Genomic DNA, 16,015 nt, shown 5'->3' on the forward strand with positions numbered 1-16,015 from the left:
TCAGGATCTGGCCTTCTAAGGCGCAGTCAGGGTTGATCTCGTCTAGGACTGACTGGTTTGATTACCTTGCAGTCCAAGGGACTCGCAGGAGTCTTCTTTTTTTTTTAATCTTTTTATTTTATTTTATCTTTAGAGCTAAATAAATCATGCAAGAACTGAACAGGAACTGAAAGGAACTGATTGCTTTATACAGGATTACACACTGTTGTTTTCCTTGCTATAGTCATGACAAACTGACTTCTTAAATGCCAGTGTGGGAAGAAGAGAAAATAGCCACAGCATTTGCAAAAATTAAAGAATCAGTTCAACTTATTTTCCACTTTTACAGTAGAGCAATACTTTGCCAGAATAAAAAATACTCACCTTTTTAATGTATCTATTTTAGTGACATAATGAAGATGGGAGAAAATTAAAATATATTACCAAACCCCAAATATTGTTTGTGTTAATAGTTGTACTATAGATCAGTGTTATGGGGTTGTGTTGCTTTTAATCTTTATCTCTATGTGCCTCTATGAGGTGTTTCCGGTTCCTGGGTGTTCCCTTTGAAGACACTTTATAAGCGTTGTTTGTTAGTTTAACTTTGTTAATAAAAGCTTATCCGAAACCTGGTGTCAGAAGTGGTTCGGCCTTGAAAGTTGAGCATTTGAAGTAAGAAATATAGCACCATGGCAGATAATATACCACTGCCGCAACCCATGCGAATAAGTAAGGACTCTAGCACTAATTGGGAAAACTTTAGGGCAGAGTTTGAAGATTACTCTTTGGCGACAGGCTTAAATGATAAGCCGGCAGCAGTACAAGCTGCCACATTAAGAAGATTGATGGGTGCAGAATATCTTCATGTTTATAAGCATAGTTTAACTCTTACAGAAGAGCAGAGGACTGATACTAAGGCTATTTTGGATGCTTTGGAAGCTTTCTTCAGACCGCATAAGAATGTTATATATGAAAGATATCTTTTTGGCAGCTGCACGCAGGAAGAAGGGGAGACGATAGACACCTTTGTAACACGCTTAAAGGAACGAGCGGCAAGCTGTGATTATGGTTCCCTCAGAGACGAACTCATCCGAGACAAAATAGTTTTGGGTGTTGTCAAGGAAAGTACACGCCGCTGTTTATTAAGGGAACATGGTTTAACTTTGCAATTAGCCATAGAAATATGTCGGACTACTGAACTTACAGATAAATGGCTGATGGTGTTGGAGCGAGATAAACAGACCAACTGTGTTAATGTAGCTTCCAGGCACCAGCCAAATGTGAGGAATCATCAGCAACAGCAGCAGTTTAAACAGAAGCCTCGCAATTTGTCAGCAGACAACCACACACCGTGTAAATACTGTGACAATGTGCATGCACATGGGAAAGATCGATGTCCAGCGTATGGTAAAATCTGTAGGGTGTGTGGGAGGCTGAACCACTTTGCTGGGGTGTGTCTGGCAGCAAGGAAGTTGCATATGGTCGAGCAAACGCCAGACTTAGAAGATGTATCGCTGTTTACCACAGATGCAATCTATACGAAAGAATGCATTGGTGCAGTACATTCAAAAGGCAAAAAGTGGTTTGTTAATCTTCAATTTAATGATATAACTCAATCTTGTCAGTTGGACTCGGGGGCAACATGCGATGTGATGAGCCTAAAGGATAAAAGGAAATTGGCACCTGAGACACCCCTCCAGCCTAGTAGTGCCACGTTAAAGTTATATTCGGGGGAACTGATGAAGTCGCTAGGCTTATTTTATACAGAGTGTAACATACGTGGGGTTACTCACAAATTGGAATTTGAAATTGTGGATGTAGATCAAAAGCCATTACTGTCAGGCTCAACGTGTGAGTGTTTGGGACTGATGCGATTTACCATTCCGAGGGAGTTGCATAATGTTGAAACCTATTTCTCCAAAGCCTTGGGGAGACCATTGATAAAGCATCAAGTCCTCCAAGTTTATAGGGAGGTGTTTGAGGGCCCTATTGCATCCGTTCCAGGAGAGGTTCACTTTCAACTTGATCCCGCTGTCCCTCCAGTACAAAGTGCCCCGCACAATGTCCCTATAGCCATTAAGGTACAGGTTAAAGCACAGTTGGATAAATATGAAGCAGAGGGACATATTGTTTCAGTAGCCGAGCCAACAGACTGGATAAGTAATATGGTGGTGATTAGGAAGTTGGAAAAGATCCGAATTTGCATCGATCCCAAGTTTTTGAATATGGCTTTGAAACGATCGCATTACCCAATGCCAACATTAGAGGATGTTTTGCACAAGCTGCTTAAGGCACGGGTTTTTACACTTGTTGATGCCAGGGATGCCTTCCTACAGTGTAAACCGGACGAAGAGAGCAGTTATATGACTACGTTTTGGACTTCTTGGGGCTGAAAGAGGTGGCTTAAACTGCCCTTTGGTGTCTCCGTAGCACCAGAGACGTATCAAAGGAAGCAGCAGGAATTATTGAGTGGCCTCAGCAGAATTGAGCCTATAGCTGACGATATCCTTATAGTTGGGTGTGGCGACACTGATGATGAAGCGGAGCATGATCATGATGGGAAATTGATGGCACTATTGGAGCGATGTAAGCAGGTGAAGCTGAGGCTCAGTATAAAGAAGCTGCAATTTAAGGTGCGAGAAGTCCGCTTTCATGGACATATTTTAACATCACAAGGGTTAAAAGCGGACCCAGACAAGATCAGAGCTATTGTGAACATGCCACCGCCTACTGATGCTAAAGCAGTGCAGAGATTCATTGGCTTTGTTACATATCTAGCAAAATTTTTGCCACATTTATCTGAGGTGTGCCAGCCATTGAGATGTCTGTTGGATAAAGACACAGTTTGGCACTGGCTCCCTAAATATGACCAGGCAGTGCAAGAGATAAAACACTTGGTTACTTCTGCTCCAGTATTAAAATACTATGATGTTACAAAGATGGTTACTATTCAAAGCAACTCAAGTAAGAACGGCCTGGGATGCTGTCTGTTAAAGAAGGTCAGCCAGTTGCATACGCATCCAGAGCGCTTTCGCCAGCAGAGTTAAACTATGCTCAGATCGAGAAAGAATGTTTAAGTATCGTATTTGCTTGCCAGCGTTTCCATTATTACCTTTATGGTAGAGATATAATTACAGTTGAAACTGATCACAAACCGTTAATAACTATATTAAAAAAGCCTCTTCTGTGTGCCCCAAAGCGTTTGCAAAGCATGATGCTCAGTTTACAGCATTATAATCTTGATGTGGTTTTTAAGCCAGGACGTGAAATGTATATCAGCGATACCCTGAGTAGAGCCACAGTAGATCAGACAGCTACGGGAGGAGAACATGAATATCAGACGGTTTGTTGGTTGCGACAGGAACAAATATGTTTTGCTGAAATTAATCAAGCAGATTATCTTAATGTTACGAATCAGCGGTTACAGCAGTTGAGGCAACATACGGACGCTGACGTGGCCCTACAGACACTAAAGAATATCGTGCTGAGTGGGTGGCCAGATGTGAAAGAGGCAGTTCCCATGATTGTAAGGGAATACTGGTCCTTCAGAGATGAGATTGCTGTACAAGATGGCATTCTGTATAAGGGTCCAAGAGTTATAGTGCCAAAGTTATTGAGATCGGAGATGTTATTGTGCATCCATTCAAGCCATATTAGTGGGGAGGCATGCTATAGACAAGCCCGTGACACATTGTACTGGCTGAATATGCGAGGCGAAATTGAGGATTTTGTCAGTAATTGTACCATCTGTAATGAATATGCATATCGGCAACAGAAAGAAACTATGATGTCACACGAGATACCATCCCGACCCTGGCAGATCATTAGTATGGACTTGTTTAATTATGCAGGGAAAGAGCACTTGATAATAGTGGACCATTATTCGGATTATTGGGAAATTGACCTCCTTCCAGACCTGTCAGCTGAGATCACCATCAGGAGATGTAAGTCTCAGTTTGCACGTTACGGGCAACCAAATGTAGTGATTACTGATAATGGTCCTCAATTTGTAAGTCTGCAATTCAAGAAATTTGCTGCTGAGTGGGAGTTTGATCATATTACTTCATCGCCACGTTATCCGCAAGCGAATGGAAAAGCTGAATCAGCTGTAAAGATTGCTAAGAATTTATGTAGGAAAGCACATGGCGAATGTAGCGATCCGTGGAAGGCTATTTTACATTGGAGGAATACTCCAACTGAAGGTATGGACAGTAGCCCAGCACAAAGATTAATGTCACGGAGATTAAAGACGTCCTTACCCGTGGCAAATAAGTTGCTTGAGCCCGTGGTGATACAAGGGGTCCCGGAAAGGCTATGGCAGAAGAGGCAAGTGGCAAAGGCCAAATATGGTAGATCTGCAAGAGACTTGCCAGAGTTAAAGGTGGGAGAACAAATTCGAATGAGACCACTGCCTGGAGATCGGACTGGCCGTTGGGAAAGGGGTACCTGTTTACAACAAGTGGCACCTCACTCCTATTTGGTGGGTGTTGGAGGAACCCGATATCGGTGGAACCGTGTGGACTTGCGTGTGGCTGAGCAACCAGACTTGCGTGTGGCTGAGCAACCAGACTTGCGTGTGGCTGAGCAACCAGACTCCTCATATTCAGTGGGTGGGTCAGAGCCAGTTGCCAAGCCAAAACTACTTAAGGATAATAATGAATGCTCGTCTGACATTGATGACAGTCCTGAGCAAGTTGGTGCGTCTGGTGATAGCCAAACATCCGAGGCTTCAGAAAATGGCGAGCGAAGAGATCCGGCCTGCGTGAGAGAGTCAGGTGTGAGAGAGCCAGTCGTTACTCAGAGTGATAGATGCTCACGCCCCCCTGATAGACTCAAGTTGTAGAAAGTGTTGCTGTTATTAGAAAGGGGAGATGTTATGAGGTTGTGTTGCTTTTAATCTTTATCTCTATGTGCCTCTATGAGGTGTTTCCGGTTCCTGGGTGTTCCCTTTGAAGATGCTTTATAAGCGTTGTTTGTTAGTTTAACTTTGTTAATAAAAGCTTATCCGAAACAATCAGCTAAGAATTGCAGTTTGCAACTCTAGAATTGGAACAATGTGATATCCCATCAACAGAAACCCTATTCAAAACAGTGCAGTTGCCAAGTACTACCTGTGAATTATAAATGATAGCCTGAAAAAATTCATAATGTTGTACTGAAAGTTGACAACCATAATGAGTATTAGTCTAAAATTAGTCTGGAAAGAAATGGGTCTAGTTTGGTGAGGATTTTTTTAAGCATCTAGGCTTTCGTCTCAAAAATCCTGTGAGGTCTGTGAAGCATCAGGTCAAACTATCTGATTCAATAGTTTACACTTTCCCCAGTAAAATCCTGTGGATCACTCAGACTATCAAATGAAAAGTTCTTATCAGCTGTAATGGACTCAATAGCTATGGAAGAGGGTATAATTCCTTTTGGCAAAAGAAAAGAGAAAATTAAACTGGCAATTCATTGCTTTGTTTAATTGAAAGGAAAAGGTTGAGTGCAGCATCTTCTGAATCAAGATAATTGTAGGTTACATAGTGAAATTTATCTCTTTAATGGGAACAGAAGACAGTGAAGAAGGTGGAAGAAATTAGGATATTACTTGAAGAGACTAATTAGTTCATAAAACACATTCTTTTTCAGACACCTATTCCATGCGCCATGTCAGGGTGATGATGATTTAATAGCTGACCAGCTACTGTAATATAATACTGTAACGCTGTAATAATGATGCAATGGTAGCAATGAGTCAGCAGGGTTATTTGACTGCTACCACTTTAAGAGGCTTTAATATAAGAGAGACCCTGTGAGGGTGTATCTTTCTCTCGGTGTGTGCTTCCATGCTGTAGTTGATGATTGATTGCCTGACTTTGCCTAGTAGATGTATGTATATATTCCTTGTAGATAAACCACTATTTGAAAGATAAACCTGTTTACTGTATTTTGCTCCTGGGTAGTCACACTGTGCGCACTCTGACCCACGATCGAAGACAGTTGAATCCAAAGAGAGTTTAAATGGCTTTTCAAAAAAACACATTTCTAAACAATATTTAAAATCAGATTTTTTCCCCCTATAGTCCTCCAGATGTGTTGGAAACTCTCATATAGCCTTGTGTCTCAAGATTATGAGAACCAAAATTCTACCTAATTATAGGATACAAAGTTGGAGAAAACTGGAGAAAACTGAAGATCAAAAATACACTACTTGGGACATTGACTAAATGTCATCATGGTCACTCATGTCTTGGTCACTTCTTGAATGGACTACTGCAGTGCACTGTATGTAAGCTGCATTTGAAGTACATCTAATAATTAGTGTTGTTTCTTTTAGAGTTCCTCAATTTCATCCAGGAGAGAAGGAGATGGAGACAGAGAAAAAAAGTCAGCAGCCTTTTTAACAAATGTCATGAAATTTTACCATTATTTTATGAATATAAGTCTTATGTACAAGCCAGAAATATATTAACAAGGAAGACCAGAACAGCAAAAAGAAGGTACTCTGAAAAGCTAAAGAATCAGTATTCAACAAATGATCCAGCAAATATGTGGAAAAGTCTTAAAAATATCACTGGTTACAGCAAACCTCCTTCCCATGCAGAAGGAAATTGACAACTGGCAGATGACCTGAATGTGTTTGATTGAGGATTTGAGAAGAAAGCACAACAACAGCCAAGCCTCCTATAACTAACCCCATCCCTTTGGAAACCCCCCCTCCCCAATCTCTGGTGGTCACAGAAAATGATCTATTTCCTGTGGTCTATTTAGACCAATAGAAATGGTCTATTTCACAAACAAAAACCTGGAAAAGAACCCCGCCCAGACAAGATAATTCCTTCTTGCTTGAAAGCCTGTGCTGTCCAACTGGCCCCCATCTTCACCCACATCTTTAATAAATCACTAGAAATGTGCTATGTTCCTTCTTACTTCAAATGTTCTACTATCAACCCAGTGCTGAAGAAACCTTCCATCAAGGAACTGAATGACTACAGACCAGTTGCTCTGAAATCCATAGTTACGAAAACCTTTGAAAGGCTAGTGCTGGCCCACCTGAAAACCATCACAGATCCGCTGTTCACCCCCTTGCAATTTGCCTATTGAGCAAATAGATTGGCAGATGATACTGTCAATATGGCTGTTCATTACCTCCTACCCTGTTTTCCCCAAAATAAGACATCCCCTGATAATAAGCCCAATTGGGCTTTTGAGGGCATGGCAATAGGGCCAAGCGCTTATTTCAGGGTTCAAAAAAATATAAGACAGAGTCTTATTTTTGGGAAAACACAGTACAACATCTTGAATCTCCAAAGACCAATGCAGACTTCAACTCTGCATTCAATACAATCATTCCAGATATTCTTCTAGCTAAACTAAATCAGTTAGCTGTGCCAGACCACATTTGTAAGTGGATCATAAGCTTTCTAACAGACAGGAAGCAGCAAGTGAAGCTAGGCAGAATCACATCAGATACCTGTATAATTACCACAGGACCCCCAGGACTATATGCTATCTCCTCTCTATATACTATAGAGAGGATATATAGTATATAGTATATATATAGTATATATACTATATACTATATATTCTCTTCTCTCTATATACCAATGACTGCACCGCAAAGGATCCCTCTGTTTTAAATACTGAAGTTTGCAGATGATACAACAATGATTGCTCTCATTGGAGACAACAATGACTCTGCATACAGACGGGAGGTTGAACAACTAGCCTTGTGGTGCAGCCAGAACATTCTTGAACTGAACACACTTAAAACTGTAGGAATGATAGTAGATTTTAGGAGAAGCCCTCCTATTTTACCATCTCCTACAATACTAGACAACACAGCAACAACAGTAGAAACCTTCAAGTTTCTAGGTTCTATTATATCTCAAGACTTAAGATGGACACCTAACATCAAATACATCATCAAAAAAGCACAACAAAGAATGTTCTTCCTGTGCCAACTCAGAAAGTTCAGGCTGCCCAAGGAGCTGGGGATACAGTTTTGCAGAGGTTTATTGAGTCTGTCATCTGTACCTCTATAACTGTCTCGTTTGACACTGCAACCAATCAAGACAAACACAGAATTCAATGGACAATTGCTACCGATCTGCCCTCTGTTGAGGACCTGTATATTGCACGAGTCAAAAAGAGGGCTGTGAAAATATCTACAGATCCTTTGCATCCTGGACATAAACAGTTTCAATTTCTACCCTCAAAACTACACTATAGGGCATTGCACATCAGAACAACAAGACACAAGGACAGTTCCCCCCCCATGCCATCACTGTCCTAAACAACTAATTCCCACAACACTGTCAAACTATCTAAAAAGGCAATATTACCATCATTATCCTCATCTTCCCTATTACCTAATCTCCTTATCTTCTTATGACTACAACTTTGTTGCTTTATCACTATTCTTGTATGTACATTGAGAGTTTACGCACCGGAAACAAATTCCTTGTGTGTCTAATCACACTTGGCCAATAAAGAATTATATTCTATTAATGCAATATCTAGTAATTATAGGTATCAATTAGAGTAATCAATGCCCTGGGATGAGGCAAAGATAAAACATGCAGGTCCAAGGTTTGTTTGCAACAATTAAATAATGCTTTTTAAGACAGTATTCAAGAAGTGTTTTCAGGAAAAGTCAAATAAATTAAACAAACTAACCAATTAAAATGGCAGCCATGGCAATGCAATCCAAACCCCATTTCATTTGAACATGTATTGATGTCGCAGAAAGGCTATAGGCTATCTGGAATCAAACTTTGCATTCAATCCTGCCAAGTGAGAAGTAATCAGCAGCAGACCTAAAGAAGATGAAAAGTAGACCTGGACATCATTTAATTAAAGGTAGTATCTGACCTCATCATCTTTGTTGATTATTCCAATAAAATCATGTGGTGGTGGTGGGGTACAGATGGAACTGTATGCCCTGCAGTATAAAAACCAAAGTGGAACAGAAATTTCCCAATACAACCCTTTATCTACTCTCAAGGTAGTGTCAAAGCTTTGCCTCCAGCTGCAATTTACCCAGTTAGTGCAAGAATATGATGATCAGTGAGAATACAGTGATATTGAGGAACACTGATAAATCATCATAATTAGGGGTTTTTAATCTTTTTCTGAATCTAATAGTTATCTGAATTTATCCATTATCCATTATCCATTTGATATTACCACTTAGATCTTGCACATGTCTGTCTTTTCTGAAACATGCCTGTTTATTTAACATTTCTTTCTTCTTCTCTGTTGTTTATTCTTACCAAGATCTGAAACAAAAATTTGCTCGTGTGTAAGAAATGACTGCATTGGTTAACATATTCTTTTGAATCTTCATTATGGCTGTATCCCATAACTAATTTTTTACACTTTCTAGCCCACACAGTTTTGTTCCATATTTGCTGCTGTACAGCAAATAGCATTTTAACAACCATTTCTCCTGTACTTTAAATAAGCCTAATGGATAGTCTAATGGGTATTTCATCTGCATATGGTGCTTTCCTGTCTGAGCATTTATTACCTGTCATAGCTCCCTTTTTAGTGGCAGTTCCAAATAGTTGTTGGATATAAAACTCAAATAAGATCATTATACTACCTTGCAAAAGAGCTAGGCAATATTAAATTGAAATTAGTAATGTAATTTTTAAAAAATCTTGAAAATTTAGCTAGAATTTAAACCAGAGACTTTTTGTTAGGGTTTATGGATAAAACATTGTGGAAAAATCATGTCTCTTTTTTTAATGTTCACCTTTCTTTTGTGGGAGAAGGACAATGGATATTATATTACAGTTGTAAACTATGAGTTGAATATAAGTATTTTTTATGTCCTTGGAAGAAGAAGTTGGAAGTTATCCTTTGTGTGTGTGTGTGTGTGTGTGTGTGTGTGTGTGTGTGTGTGTGTGTGTATATATATATATATATATATATATATATATATATATATATATATATATATATATATATTTCATTTCTTTTTCTTTATGCCTCATTGCACCTCTATTCCTATTTTTTTTCTTGATTGTTAGTTTATGTAATTTTTATGGGTACATTTTGTAAAATTTAATACAATTGTGACTCAGATAAAAGCATAATATAAAACAATTTAGAACATTAGAAACAGTGAAAATGTTAAGCATTAAAATTAAAACATTAAAAGTTAACAAAAAATTAAATAAAAAGGGATCAATATGTAAATGGGGTGGAGATGGAATTGTTCCTAATCTACTTATCACCTCCAGTGTAGGATGCCCCCATAGGAGACCCTGGCCAATTGGCAGAAACAGGTTTTCAGGCCTTTCAGAAGGCCAAGGGGGTGGAGGCAGATCTCACCTCAAGAGGCATGATATTCCAGAAAGTGGGAGACATGGAAGAAAAGTTTCTTCTCCTGAACCTGATTTGGATTCCAGTAGGATCCATAGCATGACCTTCTGCCAGCGCAAGTGGGACAAGCCAATCCTATTAGGGCAAGATAGTTCCTCAGGTAGCCTGGACCATGTCATAAAGGACTTTAAAAGTGATAACCAATACCATGACTTAAACCCAGAAGCAAACGGGCAATGAGTACAGTTTGCGCAACTATGCTGTTACATGGGCCACCTGAAAGGCTTCTAGAATTGTCCACACTGTTGCATTCTGTGCCAGTTCTAGGTTTTGAATACTCTTCAAGTGTAGACACATGTATAGACACATGTACATTGTAGTAGTCCAGATGTGAGATGACCAGGTTATGAATGACTGAATGCAGGGCTTGATCCAGGAAAGGATGCAATTGGCTCACAACACAAAGTTGTGCAAAGTCTGTCCTAACCATTACAGCCATCTGTTCTTCAAGCAGGAGTTGTGAGTCTAGGAGACCCAATCGCCACCCCAGATTGCATATGGAGTCTGTCTGGGTAGTGCAGCTAATTAATCAACAGGTCTCCTCCTTTATTTATGAAAAGAAAAGCAAGAACATTTTTACTATTACACACACACAGTCCAAAAATTTGGCTACATGTATTTGGGTATATTTGCCTGGTGGTTTGAGATCTTGTTAGGACACTATAGGAGCAGTTGCAAGAAATTATTTTTGAAACTATTAACAAATTCAATCAGAAATCTCAAAAGCCTTCTGCTCACCATGGTGTCAAATCAGCTTTATAGAACCAGCACAGTCTGTCCCAGAAAATCCTGAATGTAAAGTAAATCTTGTCAGTGGTACCCCAATAGAATTGTATTCAAGGAGTTTTCTCTTACATTGATTAAATTAAATAGTAAAAACTGGGAAGGTGCAGACAAAGTAAACTGCCTTTCCAGTGGGCAAAATTTTACCCACAAGCACAAGATAATTTTTTTGGAATGTAAACTCCATACCTATCTTAAATGAGGAAAAGAATATGTACATTTCCTGACAGTGGTAACATGTTGAAGGTTTTGGAAATTTGTATTGCATTTGAACTATTTTGCAAAGTGGTATCAAGTGTTGTTTGCAACTCAAAAAGTAGAGAAAATTAATGTTTGGAAGTGCTTATTTGTGAAAAGTTTTAGAAAATATTGACTTGTTCAGATTCTTAAACTGTTTCCTTAATGCTTGCTGAATTTTGCATAAGTCTTAACTTCAAATAGTAATCTATAATGTGATGCTTCAGTGTATCACTTCAAGTAGAAATACTGTAAGACAATTTAAACAAAAAACTGTCTCCTTGGCTGCTAATTTTTTTTCATAGAAAAATACTCAGTGATGTGAACATTGAAGCACCTATAGCCTAGACATATATTTTCTACCTTATTCTCAATGAACTTTCAGTTATTCTTGTCAATGATTGTCTTCTCATAGCTTCACTATTCTGTGGCTTTCCTCATACCATCCATCCATATTTACATATCCTGTAAATATTAGTATTAGTTCCATAGAAATGTAGTCAAGTTTTAATTTCTCAGCTCACGGAGTATGTATTTCCTTTGGGACTGGGGTGCTATTAGGCAGGTTCTGACAGGTTCTGACAGGTTCTGGAAAACGGATAGCGGAAATTTTGAGTAGTTCAGAGTAGTTCTGGCTGGCCCCAGAGTAGGGTGGGAATGGAGATTTTGCAATATCCTTCCCCCAGGAGTGGGGAGGGAATGGGGGATTTTGCAATATCCTTCCCCTGCCACGCCCACCAAGCCGCGCCCACAAAACCGGTAGTAAAAAAATTTGAATTCCACCACTGCTTTGGGTGCATTGTGAAACTTTTTATATTTAAAGCATTTTTTTTCCTTTAAACAAATCTGATCCTTTAACTAAATCTAACATTTATTTTTAGCAGTTTATAGATATGTTATTACACTAACGATAAACTACTTCAACAATGATTACTTCAGGTGCACCAAAATAGATTCAAATCTGACTGGAATGACATCCTACTGCCACGTGTTTCTTTCAAAAGCCACATTCTATCACTGTTTTCCTTCACTGTTTTTCTTAGCTGTTCACCTTTGGTTGGAGAGAAGACATCCGTCCAGGCGAACCTCTTCACACCCGAAAATTCTGCTTCGATGCAATTTCCCACAGTAGTCCTGTCACACTTTATGACTGTCATGGTATGAAAGGCAACCAGCATTGGAGCTATAGGAAGGTTGGTCTTGCTTTGTGATACTTTAAAGGCATGTAGTGATCCAGATAATTATGTAGAGATTCCAAAGTCCATGTTAGCAGAATCAATACTGAAATTTTTAAATTTTTAACAGTTTATTTAAAAAATGCTACTTGGTGTACAAAAAGTAATAATGACAAACTTAGTGTGAACAATAATTGGACAAAATACATTAGATCCAACTATGTGAAATCAAATCCCAAATATATCCTTACACACTTTACCCAAATATAATAATAAATTTACTGTGTGGGTTACATACTTTATAACATTTTCAATAATAGCAATAACACTTAGACTTGTATACCACTTCATAGTGCTTTATACCCTTCTCTAACTGGTTTACAAAATCAGCATATTGCCCCCAACAATCTTGGTCCTCATTTTACCAACCTCAGAAGGATAGAAGGCTGAGTCAAACTTGATCTGATGAAGATTGAACTCCTGGTAGTAGGCAGAGTTAGCTTGCAATACTGCATTCTAACCAGTTAGAATGGTTAGCTTTATGGTGAACTTTCATGTTTAATGGTAATCTTACACCTTTGCTTAGGTGGGGATGGTTTTAGCAACAACATTTACGGTAAAAGAAAAATCCCTTTTGGCAACTGGATAAAGATGGGGTTAAGATTAGATTTCCCTACAGTTTATAGAAAATGTAGCATGTTAACTTAAATATGATTTTGTATCATTAGTAAAAGTCTTAGGTTTATACCATTTTTTTATTATTTTTTATTATGCAATTTCTTTGTTATATATAAATTTTCCATATTCACAATAGCAGTGTACAGTCTGGGTACAATCTCTTTTAAATACACATAATAAATCTTATATACACAATAATTATGACTGTTATTCTCAAAATCTATTCGCCATGGTCTTCGCTTATCCTTGTTTAAACATTTTCCATTGTTTAATGAAACACTCTGTTCAGTTTTGTCGATAATCAATTAATAATATCAGACATTATAAACATCATGTAAACATCACATTTATAACCATTATCCTCCTAGTCTATTAATCATAATATTTACTTATTCTAATTATTCAATATTCATTATTTAATTACAATTACTTAATCTTTGTTACATATCCTCCTTGATTCTAAGTTTCTAACTTCTGCTTCTATTTTCTAACCATTAATAGTTCCCAAGTTAAAAAGTAATATTTTCCCCATTTCTAGTTTCTACCTCTATACTAATTTTTAATAGAACAACTCCTATATTAAACAGCATTCTATATCTATCCCTCATCTCTTGCCCGTTTACCTATCTCATCTCTTATTGACTTCTTGGCACATCTCCCAAACTCCTCCCTTGGGGTCTTATATCTTCTTATATCATTCATGTTTAATCTGAGCATTTCATCTGCCTTTATCGCTTCTTCACTCTGTTGGGACTTCAGTAGACCTTTCAATGATCTTTTCCTCATTTCAGGGGTGTCTTTCCATGTATCCTCTTCTGTTTTTTGATCTCTTAAAGCAGGGGACCTCAAACAAAGGCCCACAGGCCAGGTACGGCCCACTGACACAATGTATCTGGCCCACACAGTGGTGGGATTCAGTCCTGCTCTGCCCCCCGCCCCACCACTCCGACCCACTCCTCACATGGCTGGCTTTTCCTGGCTGACAGGGGCCCGGGAAGAGGTGCATCACCTGCTGTGGCTGCCACAGGGTCTGGGGGACAGTCAGAGACTCCGCAGCTGGCCCTCCAAGAAACAGGCAAGGTGTGGTAGCACTTGCATCGGCAGCAGGCAGAGGACCGGGGGCAGGTGAGGCACGTGATATGGATCACACGCCTGCTCCATCCCATGTGGCTGGGACAAGGCACATGGTTGTCCAAGGCATCCAGCCCGTGGGACCGCATTTCTTTCCCCTGTGCCTCTGTCTTCGGCTACTGCTCCCATTGCGGGGGAAGACAAGGTGAGGAGGAATGGCTGCTGCCTACTCCCTCCCATCTCTTTTGGCTTGGAGTTGGAGATCAGGTCACCACTGGTCATCTCCTTGGTCCCTTCGTGGGTCTTGCCCTTGGCCTGTGCATGATGAGTGTTCCCCTCGGGCACCCAACTGCAGCAGTGGGTGCATGAGAGGGGTGCTTTGCCAGCAGACCCTGCAGGAAATGGGGGAAAGCCTGGCATTTCCCTGTCTGCTACCAGACAGAACACGCAGAGCCCAGCCAGGCTTCCCTGAAGCGTCGTGGAGGGGGGGTAGGAAGTGGTGCTCACCCCAAGGCTGGAGGAAGAGGGCGTTTGAGCCTCAGGCACCAGTTTGGGTAGCGCCCTGCCAACTCACCCACTCAAGCCTGGCTACTCACGAGTCGCACCTTCCCAGAATTTGGCTGCAACCCTCCCTCTCCAGTGGCAGAGACGGCTGTCTTCTTTCAGGAGCGGGCAGCCAAGTGGGAGAAGGACGGGTAGCCAAGCGATGGGGGGGAGAGGAGAAGGCAGCAGCTGTTGCAGCATCCACTCCCTAGCTTACTTGCCTCTTGCCAGTCCCACTTCGCCAACAGCCACACGAGCTCAGAATGGAGATGCAGTGGGGGGGAAGGGCTGCAAGGCAGAAGGGTGCCTTCAGTCCAGGGAAGGGACCACAGGTGGAGCTGTGTCACTCGGGCAGCGCCCCAAAAGTGCTGTGGAGCTGCTGCCTCGCAGGATAGAGCAGGGTGCTGCTCTCCCTGCTGAACAGCCCCAGTGAAGGAGGCACATCATCGGGGGTCTCTACCCCTGGCAGCTCCTGAGTGGCAACTCTGCCGCCACTCAGCAGACTCATGCAGCCTGAAGGAGGTGAAGAGGCCAGTTAGAAAGGTGTGTTCCTCTCGCGCACCACCGAGGCTGTCAGCAGCTTGCACAGGTCCATTAGGCTGCAGCCACAAGTGGGGAAAGCTTGATCCCCATCGGTGCTATGGCCGCCCAAACCCAGCCAGGATTGCATTCGTCCCCCCCATCTCTGCTGGGCCTGGGCAGCCAGGGCTCTGATGGGGACCTGGCTTTCCCCACTCATGGTGGCTGCAGCCTAATGGACTTGGGCAAGCTGCTGACAGCCTCGGTGGTGAGCAAGAGGAACATGCTTTTCTAACTGGCCTCTTCACCTCCTTCAGGCTGCACGGGTCTGCCGAGTGGTGGCTGAGTTGCCACCCAGGAGCTGCCAGGGATAGAGACCCCAGATGATGTGTCTCCTTCACTGGGGCTGTTTGGCAGGGAGAGCAGTGCCCTGCCCTGTCCTGCGAGGCAGCAGCTCCACAGTACTTTCGGGGCACTGCACAAGTGATGCAGCTCCTTAAGACGGAGCCCCGAGGCTGCAGTCCCTTCCCTGGACTTAATGCAGCCTTCTGCCTTGCAGCCCCACCCCCACCCCGCTGAATCTCCATTCCGAGCTTGTGTGCCTGTTGACAAAGTGGGGGTGGATGCAGCAACAGCCGCCACCTTCTCTCCCCCCCCCG

General features: G+C 41.2%; 1 protein-coding gene across 1 annotated transcript in view; it reads left to right on the plus strand.

The window, feature by feature from the left end:
• GALNTL6 (polypeptide N-acetylgalactosaminyltransferase like 6) overlaps positions 1-16,015 on the plus strand; it is a 971,551-nt gene that overhangs the window by 931,862 nt on the left and 23,674 nt on the right. Inside the window, exon 11 of the mRNA XM_070948436.1 lies at positions 12,414-12,563. Coding sequence (XP_070804537.1) covers positions 12,414-12,563 — 150 coding nt within the window. The remainder of the gene's footprint in view (positions 1-12,413; positions 12,564-16,015) is intronic.

This window comes from Pituophis catenifer, unplaced genomic scaffold (assembly GCF_029215685.1).
Source record: "Pituophis catenifer annectens isolate HBS135680 unplaced genomic scaffold, rPitCat1.0.hap2 SCAF_8, whole genome shotgun sequence".
NCBI classification, from domain to species: Eukaryota; Metazoa; Chordata; class Lepidosauria; order Squamata; family Colubridae; genus Pituophis; species Pituophis catenifer.